The sequence below is a fragment of the Montipora capricornis genome, chromosome 5, assembly GCF_036669925.1.
Source record: "Montipora capricornis isolate CH-2021 chromosome 5, ASM3666992v2, whole genome shotgun sequence".
Lineage (NCBI taxonomy): Eukaryota > Metazoa > Cnidaria > Anthozoa > Scleractinia > Acroporidae > Montipora > Montipora capricornis.
Window position 1 is genome coordinate 16,934,789 of NC_090887.1, and position 17,903 is coordinate 16,952,691.

The following is a 17,903-nucleotide window of genomic DNA, read 5'->3' on the forward strand; positions in this document are numbered from 1 at the left end:
GTGCAATAATATTAAAAACCTGATGAAATAAGGAATGCTAAAACTATATATACTCGCAGCATGAAGGTTACTAATCTCGTACCCAGATCTCCCTCGGTCATACGGAAGGGACAGAGTGAGATCTGGGTACGAGATTAGAAGGTTACAAGACCAGACCAAAACACCTAACACTATACTCGAACCTGCTCACACGAATTCCTGCCTTTGGTTGTGCGTTGCTTTTGACCAGTGCAAAGCCTCCTTTTCCTTTGTACTTCACTTTATTTTGAAAACAACTGAATATACAGAGACACTGGTAGCCCGAAGGTAGCATAGCTATTCTATGCGGGCTACTTAGGGTGCGTTCGATTGACCCTATTTAGCTCTATTCCGGAATAAGGATACCTGGAGTAATGATTTACAACTGTATGTCCCACGTTTTGAAACAACAAGGATAATAAAGATATGTTTAAAATAGCATTGAGCAGTTGTTTGACAATTGCAAATGTGAATCTCCGTAAAAAAACGAAGGATTTCTAACTTCTATTCCATGTATTCCTCTTCCGGAAAACGCTCAATCGAACGCACCCTTAGACTAAATGAAATAATACTAGCTCTTTCAAAAAAGAAAGCACGTAACACTATACTAATTAATTGCAGAAACAAACGCTTGATAGACGAGAGGGAAAAGGTTTAGAGAAAAATATTTAGAAAAGAACGGTCAAATACTTAGAAAGATCAATGTATCGACAATGTAGCGCAAGTCAACATTGATCTCCAACATCGTCGACATTCTTCTCCTACTCTCTTCCTGACCTTCCTCTCCTTTCCTGAACAACAAGAAATTTTGAGAGACGCCCCGGAGCCGGTGTAAAAGTGGCTTGACTGACGCCATTGAGCCAAAACCCTTAGGACCCGACATATTGCTCATTCCAATACCACGTATTTTCCTTTGCCAAGTGGGATAATGCACTTTTTACTTCCGGATTTCCTGTGAGAGAGAAAAAGCGATTTTGTCATTGCCAGGAAAAATTTGATCATGAACAGATGATACAAGTGTACTGCAATTAAATTACATTATGAATGATATTGGGAAACAGCGTTTGAAGTGACTTTTACGCACTTGCTTAGGGAAAACGTCGCCAGTTTTCATTGAATTAAGTGCAACAATTTAGAATTTAGAGACTGAACTGTCCAATTCTCTACGCCAAAAGTTAAGGCCGTCGCGTTTGAAAGATGATGACGGTTTTTATACCTTTGCAGCCATTTCTTTCTTCCATTTTTTCCTCCATAACCAACCCTGACCGATATTTCGCAAATGAAAGCACGCGCATTGAAAATCCCATTGAGTCAAAAATATCAAAATGTCGAGCTCTTGAGTAGCAGTTCTCAAGGGAAGGGACTTGGAAAGGGCTTTTGAAGGATGCTCTTGAAGAGTCGAATTGAAAAACAACCCAACAAACTCATGAAGAGCAAGCAAACACCTTGTTAAAGCCAACAAAGAGATGAATTCTTCAAGCGAAATGATGCTCACCGGGGCATCGCCAAGCTAAATGATTTCCTGACTTATCTCGGTATTTTTACTTTGAAAAACGAAGGAAAAAATGCCTTTTTACATCGTGTCAAAATTTAGTTAATTACGTAGTTATAATTTTCTAAATATAGGTTTCGTACGTGACGTCATTATCAAAATTTCCACGAGCACCTTATGTGCATGCGCAGATGCATGGAAGGAGTCTGTCACACCTATATGAGAGCAAATGAAACAAATGAAAGAAGAATTCCTCGTGGCTGCCCAGTTATTGTGATTCTTTCAAGTCACTAGCTTTGACCTTAGGCCTCAGCCGATTCTTCAAGATGTTTTCGTGGATGAAAAAGAATGACGCTCAAAGAAACCCTCAAGTTTTCAACTCCGTGGTTGACGGCCTGAGGAAGTTGTATTTCAAGACTTTAAAACCGCTTGAAGAAGCTTACCTTTTCAATGAATTTCATTCACCGGTTATGTCTGATCCTGACTTTGTTGCAAAGCCGATGGTTTTGCTTGTTGGTCAGTATTCTACTGGCAAGACAACGTTCATTCGATATCTGCTGGAGCGAGAATTTCCGGGCTTGCGAATTGGTCCCGAACCGACAACCGATAGCTTCATAGCTGTTATGCATGGCGAGAACGAACAAGTTGTCCCTGGAAATGCCTTGATTGTGGACCCATCGAAGCCTTTTCGCTCCCTCAGTTCATTTGGCAATGCGTTTCTCAACAGATTTTGCTGTTCCGAGCTTCCAAGCCCTGTCCTTGAGAGCATATCAATTGTCGACACACCTGGGATATTATCAGGAGAAAAGCAAAGTGTCGCTAGAGGATATGATTTCACTGGCATTCTCAAATGGTTTGCTGAACGCTGCGATCGAATAATTCTGCTATTCGATGCACACAAACTGGACATTTCTGACGAGTTTCAGCGTGGGATCGAAGTGCTTCGCGACTATGATGATAAAATCAGGATCGTTCTCAACAAGGCCGATATGGTGACGACTCAACAGCTGATGCGAGTCTATGGAGCTTTGATGTGGTCCTTAGGGAAAGTCATAAATACACCTGAAGTTGCCCGTGTCTATATTGGTTCTTTTTGGGACCAGCCGCTTCAAAATGATGAAAATCGAAAGCTTTTTGAGTATGAAGCTAACGATCTTTTCACTGATATCCAAACCTTGCCTAGGAATGCTGCCTTACGAAAGTTAAATGATTTTATTAAAAGAGCTCGATTAGCAAAGGTAAGTAGTAATATTGACTACCACTTAACCTTTATCGTTGAATTTATCTTGAACAACGTCAGCATAAATTTCACGCTGGTCACACAGGCAACTAAGTGCCAATTGGGAAGAGCCAGGGAAATGCGGACTTTGGATTTAATAATTTCATTCTAATAAGTTAAATGAGTAATTTAACCCTTTTACTGCCAAGTGACACTTATTTCACTGTCTAATGCCAGATGATTTGATTTTACTTCTCAATGGGGGACCTCTTGGGGTTAAAACACTACATGTATTGTAGGCCCATGGATCAAAAAAATGACCCTTGGGGTCAAACCCATTGACCCCTGGGGGTGAGACTAAGATATTTTACTCTGTCTAATGCCAGACCATTTTACTTATCAACTGAGGGCATCCTGGGGCACATGAGTAGTCAATTGGTTTACCAGTCAAAAACCATGTTTAGTTAAGAAGACCTTAGACAGCAACGACCTGAACCAGGTTGCTGACCAGCGGTTTTCGTTAAAACGATGGTTTGCTGGGGGTGCTCAGTCTCGCAGGCTCAGAAAACCTGGTTGTGGTCATTGTTATTTAATGTTTGCCCCCTCCGTAGACCAGTTCACGCTCTTTAGTGCATCATGGGGTAATCATGGCAACATAGCGGGAAATTCAAAGGCTTGTGTGGGAATTCAAAGCAAAATAAACTGTACACAACTTTACTTTATAGAATTTCACCTTCATAAACCAAGCAAATAAGTCCGAGTTAAACAACTGAGATGAACTGGACTTGGTATCTATTCTTTGAAATTCTTAAACATTGTTTTTTTTTTTGTCTCCATACACTCTGTAATTTTGTTCCTTTGGAATTACAGGAAATGTATGGCAGAAACTTTGTTTAATAAAATAATTTCTACAATAGACATTCTCTCCAACTTTCTTCTGCTGCGTGTTTGAGCTCATATCTTCTGTTTTAGAAAATAAAAAAAACCCTAAAATTCCATATCATGAGTACTTTTAATCATTTCCACACAAACGTTTGATTTTTTTCTTTGTCTTGCCCTGATTACCCATGATGCACTTGAGAGCATGAACATTGACTCCTGGGAGTGACACTTAGCAGATTTTACTCTGTCTAACACCAGGGATGGCATGGTGGTTATTGCACTCGCCTCATACCAATGTGGCTGGGGTTTGATTCCAAATTCTTAGCCATGTGGGTTAAGTTTGTTGTTGGTTCTTTGGAGGTTTTTCTCCCAGTTCTCTGGATTTCCCCTCTCCTCAAAAACCAACATCTCTAAATTTCAAAATGCCATTTCAAAATATCAAATACTCAGCTTGATAGTGAGGACAAAAACAATACAAACACGTTGGAATGAATGTGAAAAATATTTACATATCATACTCTTTCCTTTGTCTTTGTCCTCTAAACCTCTCTTTCAAGCTGAATTTTAATATATTGAAAAAAGCCAATTCAATCAGATGACCAAAAGTATGTTAGGCCAGCATTTCAAATGAAGACTAAGGTGCTTCAATTGTTTATGATCTTTTCTTTTCATTAAAGGTCCATGCTTACGTCATTGCTGAACTGAAAAACCAAATGCCAGCAGTTTTTGGCAAAGAGAAAAAGAAGGAGCAACTTCTTAAAAACCTCTCTGAGGTGTACATGAAGATACAAAAAGAGCAGAATATCTCTCCAGGTGACTTTCCCTCTGTGGTGAAATTTAAGGAGCAACTGCGTAAGTATGATTTCTCCAAGTTCCATCCCATAAGAACAAAGTTGATTGAATCACTTGACCGTATGCTGGCTAACGATATTCCACGTCTAATGGGGATGATTCCTTTGGAGGCGGATTCTAATTATGGGCAACAGGCTGCTGTGAAGGGAGGAGCGTTTACTGTCAGCCATTCTACCAATAATCCATTTGCCTCTGGTGCCTGCCAAGGCCTGGCTTTAGGTTCCGAGACAGATGCTTGGGTTGTGGAAGAATTCAAAGATGAGTATGACAGGTTATTCAAGAGCCTTGGCCCCAAGAATGGAAAGATCAGTGGTGCAGTGGCAAAGAAAGAAATGGTCAAGTCAAAACTGCAGAATACAGTGTTAGGAAAGATATGGACACTGTCAGACATTGATCGGGATGGGCAGTTAGACGAAGAGGAGTTTGCACTGGCTATGTACTTGATTAAAGTCAAGTTGAATGAAGATGATGACTTACCCGATGAACTTCCCACACATCTGATTCCACCATCAAAGCGTGTTACCAATGGGATCGATGACTAAAATACTGCAACAATTTAAATCTGCATAAAAGCTACTTAAACAATCACCAGGGGTGAAGTTAAATAGTTACTTCCAGGGACACCAATAGATTTGCCGACAGGGTCGCTACAGTGCTGTGTGTTTAACTGACTCATCAGGGTTAAATAACGCAAAAAGGATATTGCACAACTGGCATATTGGCCAACACACCTGTAACTGCAAGTTTAAAGCTCTAGTTGAAGAACTACTGAAATAATTAGGCATATATTGTTGGAAGTGACATCCAAATTCAAAATTCATTCAGGCAAGAGAGTTGTTGGGTTAAAGCTGCTGTAATAAATTTTGTGTCTTTTTAGGGTGGTTTTGTCACGGAGACACGTGTATAATGGCAAAATGGTAAATTAAACAGCAAGTGAGAGTGAGCCCTGTTGATTGATCTATCAGCAAAGGAATTGAAGAAATTTGACCCTGGGTATGTGTAGTGAAACCCTGGTTAAATTATACATCAAGTGCTCTTTACAAGAAAACCTGCTCCCTGTAAGGAAGGTATAATAATAAATTATTTATTATTATTGGTTATGTCTGTTAGCTTTAAAAAAAATCATGGTGGTGTTTGATGGGGTTTCACTATGTCTTGCCTATGATTTTCCACAAAATGCTGATTCGTGATAACGCCTGACATAAACAGTGGCTATTCTTGTTTTATCTGATTTAAGTTTCCTTAGTTGTAGCGTAGCAACAATATTACCAAATTATTTTGTTGTAACAGAAAGATAACCTTTAGAAGGTGTGATATTTTTTATTTGGGTAAGTGATCGCCTTAGAACAAAATTAATGATTAATAATTAAGTGTACAAGGGAGACATCTTTAATATTATATTTCACGTGGTATTGAAGGAGCCTATAGTTGTCCTTTCCACCTTAAACAGGTGGGACCTAGATGTTGTTAACCATTTCATGCCCAAGGGGGGCCCCATTGACGGGTAAGATCAGGCGGCATTAGACAGAATGAACTCTACAAGTGTCACAGAGAATTACAGTGCATTTAATGTTTAATTTGCTATATAGGAGAACAAAAGCACAAAACAAGTTTACAGATATTTTTGATCAACAGCTTTTACCTTAAGTTTCTGTAAGAAAGCAAGTGGCCTTTAATTGGGGTTTGTAAGAAGGGTAATTTTCAAGGCAAAACTTTTTGCACGGAATAGAAGAATATGTAGAGTGTTACAACCAGGTTTATTTTGCTATCGTAAAATAACTTATTGTATTTTATGCCATTTTGATCCATCACTAGTAAGTTTCCAAGGTTAGGTACAAAAGTTAATAAACTCCTTTGTGACCATAAACTGAAACAATTTTATTTCTGTTTTGTTTTCTTGATCTAGCCTATAAAATTAATGGCAGGTCTGCAACTCCAAATTCTGCAGGCTTAAATGTAAAGACTAAGGTATTAATTATTTTTGTAGCCATAGACTTTGGGCAGATAATGATAAATTGCTCCAACTTGTCCTTGGCATCATGAAAACTTATTTAAGTCATAATGTCTTTCAACAAATCATTGGAAGGACAGTTCAACAAGTTTTCCTGAGTAACAAACCAAGCATTGTGGAATCAGTATCTTTTCTTTGGTGTTAGAGCTTCCACTCTGCGTCAATCTACTTTTACAGTATATTCAAATTGACTGAATTTGCACTCACATCAGTTTTCAGTATTGAAAAAAACCAAGTGTGAACCCAACACCGAATACATTTTATTTTGAATAAACAGGATTTTTTTTGTCTATGAAGTTTGCGTATACAATGAAACAAAAATAACTTCAACAACTTTTAGGTCAGAGTCCACTTTCTTGTTGGTCGATTTTACTATAGGTGGTTTCTAACTTTTTTGTTGATTCAGAGGGCATTTAATTCTATTCTTTTAGAGACAAGGAAAATATAACCATCAACTCCAAACTGAAATTTTCAAAATTCTTGTCTTAGTTGCCATAATTTTTCCAGCTTGCCACTTGTAACCTCAACAAGCCTAAGTAATGTGCATTTAAGTAATTCTTTGCCAGTACCATCACTTGTTTGTTGCAAAGCACGAGCAGAGGAGACTTGTTGAAAATCCACCATACTAGAACTCATGGCATCTTGTTTTCCTGAAACACATAGATATGTTTAAAAGAAAGAAAGTTGGAACTTTCAAATTCCCCTACATAAATGGCGACTCAAGATTTGCAATAGTGTCATGTCATGCAGCACTTCCCACCGCCCCCCAGGATCCCATGCAACAAGGGTGAGGGTTGTCAACCACTTGCAAGGTTTATATCGCATGCATCCCCAGACAGAAGGGCTGTACAACAGACTTTTCTAATCAGAGAATGGCCATGGATACAGGAAGATCATGAGTACAGATTCATGTATCCCACAAGATATTACATCAGTACAAGTTAGTTTGTTTCCTTTGATTGGAAAAGATGGCTTCCAACGAATAATGGATGACATGACCTCATCAGACACCATACAATAAAGGCTTGAAAATTGTAGCCTTCTCTGAATTAGTTTGGTTGAAATTCAAGCAAGATCTTCGACTTATTTGTCTCAGGGTGACATGGTCTCTCCAGCTGATAATAAGCCAAAGGTTATTTAAGGCTGGGCAATAGGGGATGTACATTAAGATTAATAGAGAGCTTTAGATTCTAGTACGAGAACGCCTACGAGTACAAGATTTTCTCATAAGACAACAGTGAGCGCACGCAAACCAGCGTCATTTTCGCGGTCAAAATGATGCCGTTGTCATTTTAGTACGAGGTTTTGCAAAAATGTCGTCGAATCAAAACAAGTCAACAACATAGTAGCAGTTGAATTGGCATTTTTTGATGAGCAAAAAGGCTCAGTTACAAGCAATAAGAATAGCTGAGCAACCTATACTGCTAACAAAGAGTAAGATTAAGCGTACGGGTTATAAATTTCCTTTCCCTAAAAACGCGCAGTCAAAACTCGTAGTCATCCTCATCCTCGTGCTCGTCGTAGAATCTAAAGCTCTCTAATGTCTCACGGAAGCACCTCCTTCATTGAGGAGGTGCTCCTTGAGACAGTATACAAGCTAGGGGCCAATAAATTACTTAACTTCGTATTAATTTATGTTCACCTTGAGCTCAACTGTTTCCTCAACACACTTGACAACATCAAGTATCTGCATTCCCTTGAAACCAGCTGCACCACAAGCTGCTTTGGCTTTCTTTAAATAAACTATCAACTCCTGCCTGGATAAAATGGTAACCACCAAGGAGATCAGTTACACTGATTACTGTAAAACCAATGATTTCAAGGTCCCCCCATTCCTTAGGGAAGCTCGTCAGAAAACAATGTTTTGACAGTCTTTGTCAGTACCAGTGTGGCCTACTAAGATTCAAATCCAGGAGGTTACCATGGTTGTACTGTGTAGCTGAGTCTCCTAAGAATTGACACTTTGAGATTTTACTCTCTCTAGCGTCAGATGATTTTATCTGTCAATGGAGGATGGCTCAGAGGTTAAAAAGTTAACAATGATGACAACAACAACAACAATAATAATCGCCATCATCACTTCATTAAAATCAAATAATAAATCAGTGTGTGTGTTTCTTGGGTCTATATATGATATGCTTTTATATGAATCTCGCCTAACCCTAACCTGGCCACACAAAATTACCCTCACCTGTCTTTGCTGGGAAACCTCTTCTGCAGAGCAACCATCAGCTTGTCAAAAGAAGAAAACTTCCCTGCCGGTGCTGACAGTGGAGTTGTCTGTTGACAAGGTATTTCCCCCTCTGGCACTGGCTCTGTGTTCAGACCAGGGGGGCGACACACAGACCTTGAATTCTTGACCTGAGGTACACTTCTTGGGGTTTGCAGTTGATTGGACAAGTACTGAGTGAAAACCTCCAGTGGCACAGAAGGGAAAGGATGTGGTTGACTAGGGAGGGTGGAGGGATAACTCAGAAGGGAAGCTTGCTGTGCACTTGAGCCTTCTGCTACACGTTGCACTTTAGCATTGTTGTCGACATTACAAAAAACATCTTGTTGAAGTGTTTGAGGACAAGAAGAGGTAAATTTATTGGTCCCACCAGTTGTGTTATCCTCATCAACTGCATGGTACTGACATTCTCCATTACTTTCTCCCACCTTGCTAACAAGTGTGCTGTCCCTACAATTGGTATCATCCTCCAATGATACTTGTGATGTAGAATCAATTGAAACACTTCCTGTATCAATGGAATGCATCTTAGGATCGGAAAATACATGGCCAATAGATTCTCTTTTTATACAATCATCCAAATCAATTTCACACAGTTGACTGATGCTTCCACTCTTTATGTCTTTAGTGTTTTTTTGCTTTTTCAAGGGGCTCTTTGATTTTTTTCTTGCGATAACTGTCCAACCATTGTCATCATCATCATCATCATCATCATCATTCTGCACCTTGTTCCTATTATCCACGTTGCCTTCCAAGTTCTCTGTGTCTTGTTCCTTCACGCTGCTTAAGAAAAAAAATCAATATTATTGAATTTTGGTTGATTTGTGACTACTGTCAAATGCACCACAATATCAAAATATCAATAATACTAGTTCCTTCCCTGATCAACATACATTTAGCTATCCATTCTTCAGTGACTACGGTCTTACATGAAATTTGGTTAGGGTTGGTGCAATGGTGAGAGGTCTTGCCTGACCACCAATGTGGTCTGGGATTGATTTCCATACTTACTGCCATATCTGGGTTGACTTTGTTGCCTCTCAACTCTGCAAAGAGAGGTTTTCCTACGGTAACTCCAGTTTTTCCCTCTCATGCAGAAACATCATTTTTATTTGTCCTGCTTTAGTTTGATTTCATTTTATTTACAGTAGGAAAGTACAACAGTCAGTTGAGGTTTAATGGGGAAAATGTTACTGCCATTGTTTTCATCTTTATGATCATGAGTATTATCATTGACAACTGTCTATGACCAGTTAGTGATGATGGGAGGAAGTTAATTTTATGCCTTCTGGAATGCAATGATTCTGTACTTCCCCTTAGCTAAAAGTGAATTGCATCTTTTGGTGAATATGGTTCTATGAAGGTTCTGTGAAACAATTCCACAATGTTGTTATCACATTATTACTAACAACTGAAAACTAGATCATACTGTACATGCCAAACATGGTCTACAAACCAGGCTTTGCATTCCTGATTTTCTTGAACTTTAGATGAAGCCTGCTTCAGATCCTGTAGTTCTTCTTCTAAAACTTTGATTTTCGCTGTTTGTTCTTGTGCTATCTGCCTCAAACTCTCCACGACAACCTCCTTTATCTGCAAGTTGGCATGGCTTGCCTCTAGTTCCTCTTGTCTGGACTTAAGTTCTTTTGAAATTCGCTTGATTTCATTTTCTTTCAGTCTCCTGTTTGCTTTCAACTCTTTCTTCAGTTCCTGAAGATGTATACCAAAAGCCCATTACAACAAAAATAGCTAAATACACGTACTACGAAAGATTGGCTGTGGTTGCATTGATTTTGCCAAAACATTAAAATTTAACTCATCTTCATCAGTGAGAATGGCAACAATGTAATCATACCTCGCATTCCTTTAATTTAGTATTCAGCTCTTCTTTAATTTCATCCATCACTCTTTTGTGGTTATGCCTTAAACTGAGTAGCAAATCTTTCTTATCCTGAAGGTCTGCACCCAATTTTTCTGCCTTTTTACTTTCACTTAAGTATAAATCTTTGTAGCACAATGCTGCTTCAGCTTCCACCTTGTTATCATCATCAAGTTTCCACAGCAAATGCTCTTCCTGAAAGGCTTCCTTTGTAGCACTAACTTGCACCCCTGTACTTAATCTTGAAATCTCAGAATCTTTGTCTTGTGTTTGGGTGTGACAATCCACATGGACGGCAACTTCAGTTTGGGTGCTGGCCTCAGCAGAAGCACTGGCAAATGGTGCAACTAAACCGCAGGCATTAGCAACAGATTTAGCAATAGCTGATGTTTCCTTATGTTTTATTCCAATTCGTTCTGTGGCTTCCTGAAAGGCATCACTCTTCCTATCTAAACAGTTCTGCACCATGATAGGCCATTTGTCGACAAACTGAGAAGATGACTGATCATCACTATCACAACTTGAGAGAGAAGAATAAGATGGAGATGGTGCTGATGTAGTTCCTACTTTAATGCCATTCATCCAGGCAAGCTCTTGAAACCTAAGAATCTGTGGATCTCTTTCTGCATCCAAGTAACACTCATTTTGTTGTGAACTCTCACCAGATCCCGAATCAAAGTATTCTGGACAAGAATTACTGGATATCTTTCTTCCATTTGTATCCACTTCACCTCCACCCACTTTGATTCCATTCAACCTTGCCATTTCTTGAAATCTGGCAATTTTCAGATCTTGTTCAGTTAAGTCAAGAGCCTCAGTGACAACTTTGGCTTTGTTCACTTCTGACACTGACACACTATCACCAGCATCCACACTTGAATAATAATCATTGAAATTAATTTCATTTGAAACCATTCCAACCTTGATTCCCTTTTGACTTGCAATCTTCTGAAATGCTGCAATTTGTGAATCTTCAATCGTTGTTTTATTTGTAGCCTTGGAGACATGATCATTAATTGCTGGCAATCTTTCACATGGCTTAGAATCAACCACACAGTAGTTACTGTTAACACAAATTGCTTCTTCAAAATCACCAGACTGATTACTGCAGCAGCTGCTTCTCTTTACTAAATCAGTGGAATCTTTCACCTTGATATCACTCTTTCCAGCTTTTTTTTCCAAATAATCACCATTTGCCATGTTGACATCCATTTCATTTTGCACCTCTGCTACAAAGATTTCTGCAAATTTTTCAATTTCAGAAACATCCTCCTCTGTATCAACAGTTGGTTCCTTATTAACAGCCGACAGCATTCCTTTTGAATCATCGTCAGTGCTGATAGACTCTGTTTCATGGTTGGAACCTTTGGGTAATGCAAAATAGGGGAATACTGTAGGTTAATCAGGCAATAAAATGCAAATGAAGGAAAAGAGCAAGTGATTGCAAAATGACCAAGACTACAATCACTCCAAAAACTGATATCCTCACCTGACACTATGACCAGCATTGTTCAAAAACAAAAATATTATTGACACTGAAACGTCATTTTTTTATGAGCTTTGATTTTCTACCATACATTGTCTAAATTCCCAGTCAAAAAAATAATTTTCAATGTTGATGGAAGATAACAAAACTATGCAAAATGCAATAATTATATCAAAAATTGCTGACACCATATGGCTGAAAATTTACCTTAAAATCAAATATCACTTTTAAAAAATTTCAGAAAAATCTAAAATCCCTTCTAGCCAAAACCTGCTTTTTGCTTTGAGGACAAGACCTTAATCAACCCTTCTAAAATTATTATTGTCTGTGACAACAATCTGACATGGGATAACATGTAGGGTGGGAGTTATTATCTGCAAGCTCCTCCCGTACGAACAGTGCAACGCTCTTGCAGCGCTGCGCAACTTCATATTTTAGGTTGCACAGTGCTTATGCGTCTTTTATGCGACGTTCATGCGTTGACCAAGCTTCAGAAGCAGAATTTCAAGCCCTGCAGATAGGTTGCAATGCTTAACAACTAAAAAGCAATGGTAAAGCAGCGCTAAAATGTTGTTTGTTTCAAGTGCAGCATGTGCACGGCCCCGCTGCAGCGATTAAGTGACTTTGAGATGTCTTACACACAGTCATTTTTCGAAACTGCCGCAGTGCTATCGATGCAGCCATCATGCAACCTTTCTGCAGATACAAGGGCAGCGCTGGTCAGTCACTAAAGCAGCACTGCGTTAAGGTCGTTTGTTTCGTACGGGCTGACACAAAAATTTTAATAATTTTATTAAAATAATTTTTTTATTACCTGCTTGGTACACAGTTATCCCATTCCTCTGAGCAATCTTTTTAAATTCCTCAAGCGAGTTACTTGCAGTTTGCTTAGCTACATGTACCCCACCTGAAAAGAAAAACCAAACAGATTTGCATGTTTGTGTTTCGTGTGTAACATACACACATATAATCTTTATAACCCACTGACACCTCCTAGGTCACCTCCAGTTGATGAGTAAAATTGTCTGGCGCAAGACGGAGTAAAATCTGTAAAGTCTCACTCCCAGAGGTCAATGGGTTAAAAGCTCCAGAATGGTAGATTCAGAATGGTCAAAGGTAGCAATAATATTAATTAATTGAACAGTTTATCAAGTCTGGAACAATAAGACTGACCAAGGAATAATATGGTGTTCAATCGTAAAGGAAGGCCTTTAAACAAGACAGCAAAGTAAAATAGCATTTTTTGCTTTTTTATTAATTCACAAGAGGACTCTGTCATAGAATGCAGCGCCGAACTTCAGTATTGCATTACACAAGTCATGTTACATTACATACCACATGTATTTCAGTGCATCACATCATTGCCAAATACATGGGTTATTGACCAAGCGTGAGGTCAAGATGGCTGGATATAATTGGACAAGTTCTTTTTTTGCACATTTTCGTCTCAGCCCATAAACATGCAAAAAAAGAGCAAGGCCAATATCCAGCCATCTTGACTGAACAAGCTTTCAATAAAGGATTTATTTTAAGGGATAAAACACCAAAAAATGATCTCTGATCTTGCAGTACCAAGGGAGAAATCCCGAGTGGGCAAGATAGCTCCATCCTGCCTGCTCGGGTTGCCAACCACAGCGCAGGATTTGGTTCATCTTGCCCGCTCATGGAGCTAGTCGTATAATAAAAGAACATATGAGTTTAGCCTTGTGATGTTTTTGGCACACTTCTTGTTTATGAAGCTCGGAAGAAATAACAAATGATATTGGCTCTACAGTATGTTCTTCTGCATTTCCTAATTTTTTGACGGTCTCTGACCCATGAATGACAGGTTACACATTAAAGTAATGACACCTGATATAACTATTCTTTTCATACCTATGTTTGGAACTGACCCAATTCGGATACCATTCTTCTGTGCCGCAAGCTCAAAGATAACCTCACTCAAAGTTTTATCATCGGTAGGACTTCCCAGATGTTCTAGATCTCTTCTTGTCTTGCTTGTTGTTGGAGTAAATTTGGTATCAGGGGATGCATGGCCTGGAAATACAGGAATGTGGTAGCAGGTAGAGGGATTATAGGATCCAGTAAAACCAACTGGTGCATTTGATCTGACAACAACAGGTACAAATTTGGGAGTAGGATGAAATATGGGGAGAAACTGCTGATTCATTGTCAATGTGCTCTGTGATGCAATGCTGTTGACAATCTGAAAATGTGAGAAAAAAATAGTTTTAAAATTAAAACTGTTAGGCATTCAGCGTATTGTATTAAAAGGGCTGTGGGCATAAACCATCTCAAGTTTTGATTTTTTCACAAAATTTATACCAAAATTATTTTGAGTGATCAGGGATGCATACTGCTACTTCTGTAAATAAAATGTACTTATTGACTGAGTATTCAGCAGCAAACACAAATGCTTCCTTCCCAGTTACAAAGCACACACACATGTACAATGTAGGGGTCATGTCATAATGCCAAATATTATTTGCACATGCATGCTCATGAATACAAAAATATGGAGAGCAACAGGTTTAATAATAATGATGACCATGATTTCTGTCCTGACATGTACAAATGTTTCTCAGATACAAAGATCTAAGAATTTTAATAAATAAGGCATTGTTGATGGTCTGTTCTTTATTGAGAAGTTGCCCACAGTTTTGCTGCGATTTGATGAAAATTATAACCAAAAACCTCACTTAAGGTGGCTCAAACCAGTTTTAACACTTAAAAGAAAAAGCTCTGCAAAAACACCCCATATTTTGGCTTAAGCTGCTCACATCTCCAAAATGAACTCCGTGAACCCAATTTTTTATTTCTGAAATGTAATCAGCATGCCAGAATGAAACTTCTGGCAAACTTTAAAAAAGTTGTATGGAGCCGATCCAGAGCCACCTTAAATAATTGAAAATTTGAGGCAGCTCTGAATCCACATAACACAATTTTTTTTAAACTTTGCAGAGAGTTTCATCTTGGCCTGCTGCTCACTTTTGTGCAATAAAAAATTGGGGTCACCAACTTTGCTTTTCAGATATGAGCAACTAAAGCCAAATGTAGGGTGTTTTTGCAAGGCTTTCCTTTTGCCATGGTAACTTGTTACGTCACAAAAATGACTGCACCTTGTTCAGCAATAATTGATGTTTCACGTAGTACCACAACATTGCTGTTACGTGATAAAGTGTTGTAGTGTCAATTCTTCTTATAACAAGGTCTTTTGAAAGTGTTGAAACTGGTTTAAGCCACCTTAAGCGTCGTTTTTGTCGTTTTCTGCCCAATAAGGCCTGTATAAAGAACTCAAAGTAAAAAGCAAACGATTTGCGCAGTTTTTAATCAATGACACCTTGATAGCTTGAACGCGCCGTGCACAGTCTGACAGGAATATTTAAGAGAAATACCACTACAGCAGTTGAAAACCAGCCAAAGGGTAGTTTTTTTGCTTCGTAAAAGAAACATACAAGAATCTTATCTGTTCATAGTTCCTAATTTAAGCTTCAAGTTTGGCCAAAAGGTGGGAATGTCAGAAAAGGACGCGACGCCATGTACGTAAACTGGCGATCGTTTCACGCAAGCTAAGCATGAAAATACTTTGTCCATTTAAGAGCACAAATGGTTAAATATGATATAATTTCTCCTTACCACGTAACCCTTTCGACTTAACTTTTGATCCTGAGGAAACCTTGTTGCTGAAGGAATTGCGCAAAGAAATCAGCAATGCTCCATCATGAAGATGTTACACTTACGTGTGACAAAATGTCGTGGGCGTAACCTTTGATCTCAAAACTTTCCCGCACTTTTTGCAAGTCACACAACACTTTGACAACAACCGGAAGTCAGTCAGTACCTCCACGCCTCTCGTTCTCTTTCAACACGATTTTCGAAAATTTCTTTTGGAAATTCAACCTTTCCTTTTAAAAAAATTCATTTGTAAAAATTTAACCTGTAAAGATTGTTCTAAATATTTTCGAAAATCTGCTCCAAAACTTTTGAAAATTCTGAACCACGTGGGTGTAATTCTGTTTTTCTGATTGGTTGATTGCTAAAGGCATTAGCATTCCAGTTCTGGTAGTTCTGGTAAAATGTGTGCGAGATTCGGCGGGAAGCTGTGGCGGGAAAAAAAGTAGCTGTCGACGGCTGTCTACGTGAATGGACCTTTTAAAAATATTTTTATCTTTCAAATGTGTTTATGTCTTTCATACTTTTGTCAGGGCCTACAACTAATGAATAATACTGGTATTCACTTCCCGTCACCTCCATGGATAAAGCTGTCTAAAAAGGTACACTTTACTTTCCATAAAGGCACTGGCTATTCGTACGGGACCCGTTCACCGATCTATATATTTGCTATTCATACGGGAGTCTTTTTAGAATGATTATTACAGGTTCTAACCCTATACTAACCTTGAACGACATAGCCACACAGTTATTGAAAGCTAACCGTTTTAAAATAGGTGCTTAGACTTAATTAAATGCTGTTTATCAGCGCTATTTAAAATGGGTGCTTAAAGTTAACTGCAGAATTTATATATCCTGACAAATTAATACTGGGCAAAGAGTGTTGCCAGGCATTTGATGGTTATATCCAAAGATTATAGCTTTCAATGAAAAGGCACTGACCAAGATGTAAAAGGTAAAAACTTGCTAACTTTAAAAGAACGGCCTTAGTGAGCATGAATAAAGCCAAAGTAGAATGATTATTACAGGTTCAATAACACTCAGGAAGTCTTAGCTCGTCTTTAATTCTTTTATATACAGTTCAGCCATCAAACAACGGCATTGATGACTGTTTAATTTCACGAAATACCTCCTTTGTTCGATATCACCGGCCATGTGACCTGCTTTGTTTTTCCAATGGCACAGACAGTAGAGAGTCATTGTAAGTTGTAACTAATGTTTAACTTGTCCAATATGAATAAGGTGAGTCCTGATTCAAATTTCTGTGCTATTTAGGGCCTGTTCACATAGAGGTGGGCGACCCTGGGTAGATGAGGTACCCCGCCTCTGTGGGCTAACCAACCTCTCTATACAATCTCTCTTTTTTTTTCTTGATTGTGTTCACATGAGGGGTGGGGTACCTCAACGAGGCGGGTTGCCCGGTCAGCGGGTAACCCGCTTAAGTAAGGTGAGTTTTCTCCGTGTGAATACTGAAGGTGGGGTACCCCAGCCTGACTGGGGAGATGTTCATTCGAGCATTTATGTCCAGTTTGAACATTTGGAAACCTCACCCCAGTGCCCCAGAGGCATTTAATATTGCATGTGAAGGGTCGCTTTTTTTCACTACGGGAAGGCGGGTACCTCACCAACCCGGAGTCCCCCACCTCCACATGAAAAGGCCCTTAGTCTGAACAATACTCAGACACCAACAGTATAGAACAATTTTTTATTCAAACTTGTGTGCGCAATTTCAAAAGCCTTAGAAACTCTTTGTCTCAAGGAAGAAAGGAAGAAAATTCTATTTATTAGATTTCAAAAGCCTTTCTGAAAGCCCAGCTGAGTGCTTTACAAAAAGTTGATGGCTTAACACACAATTGTAGGGCATGTTTAACCCATTGACACCTTCAAAGTCCTAGGACACCCTAAGTTGACGAGTAAAATCATCTGACGTTAGACAGAATAAAATCTGTTAAATCCCAGGGGTCATGGATTTAGAACACTTGTCAGCATAAGAGCATGGACAATGTGAGAGCCAGCCATGATTAATTAGAAAATTCCCACTTTCTTCAAACTCTTGGTACACAAGTACCCAGGTAACATCCAATGTTAGAATTTAATTTGAGGAATTAATTAATACAATTTCCCACCCAATACCCAAAACTGGGTCTTAAGAAAAATTCCCA

The 17,903-nt window shown here is 38.8% G+C and overlaps 2 protein-coding genes across 3 annotated transcripts; one reads left to right on the top strand and one right to left on the bottom strand.

Moving 5' to 3' along the window:
- The first annotated feature begins 1,697 nt into the window (after positions 1-1,697).
- LOC138049700 (EH domain-containing protein 1-like) lies at positions 1,698-6,330 on the top strand. The gene is made up of 2 exons (XM_068896105.1): positions 1,698-2,748; positions 4,289-6,330. The coding sequence occupies exons 1-2, from the start codon at positions 1,837-1,839 to the stop codon at positions 5,003-5,005; spliced, it is 1,629 nt and encodes a 542-aa protein (XP_068752206.1). The 5' UTR covers positions 1,698-1,836; the 3' UTR covers positions 5,006-6,330.
- LOC138049692 (uncharacterized) lies at positions 5,796-15,803 on the bottom strand. Of its 2 annotated transcripts, none has more exons than XM_068896097.1 (8): positions 15,706-15,803; positions 13,945-14,275; positions 12,884-12,976; positions 10,560-11,947; positions 10,161-10,414; positions 8,666-9,484; positions 8,117-8,231; positions 5,796-7,124 (listed from the first exon to the last, which is right to left on the bottom strand). In XM_068896097.1, exons 2-8 carry the CDS (start codon positions 14,237-14,239, stop codon positions 7,107-7,109), a joined length of 2,982 nt encoding a protein of 993 aa, XP_068752198.1. In that variant the 5' UTR covers positions 14,240-14,275; positions 15,706-15,803; the 3' UTR covers positions 5,796-7,106. The 2 variants fall into 2 exon arrangements, with proteins under 2 accessions (XP_068752198.1, XP_068752197.1); XM_068896096.1 differs by having other exon boundaries at positions 8,666-9,487.
- Between the last annotated feature and the right edge of the window lie 2,100 nt (positions 15,804-17,903).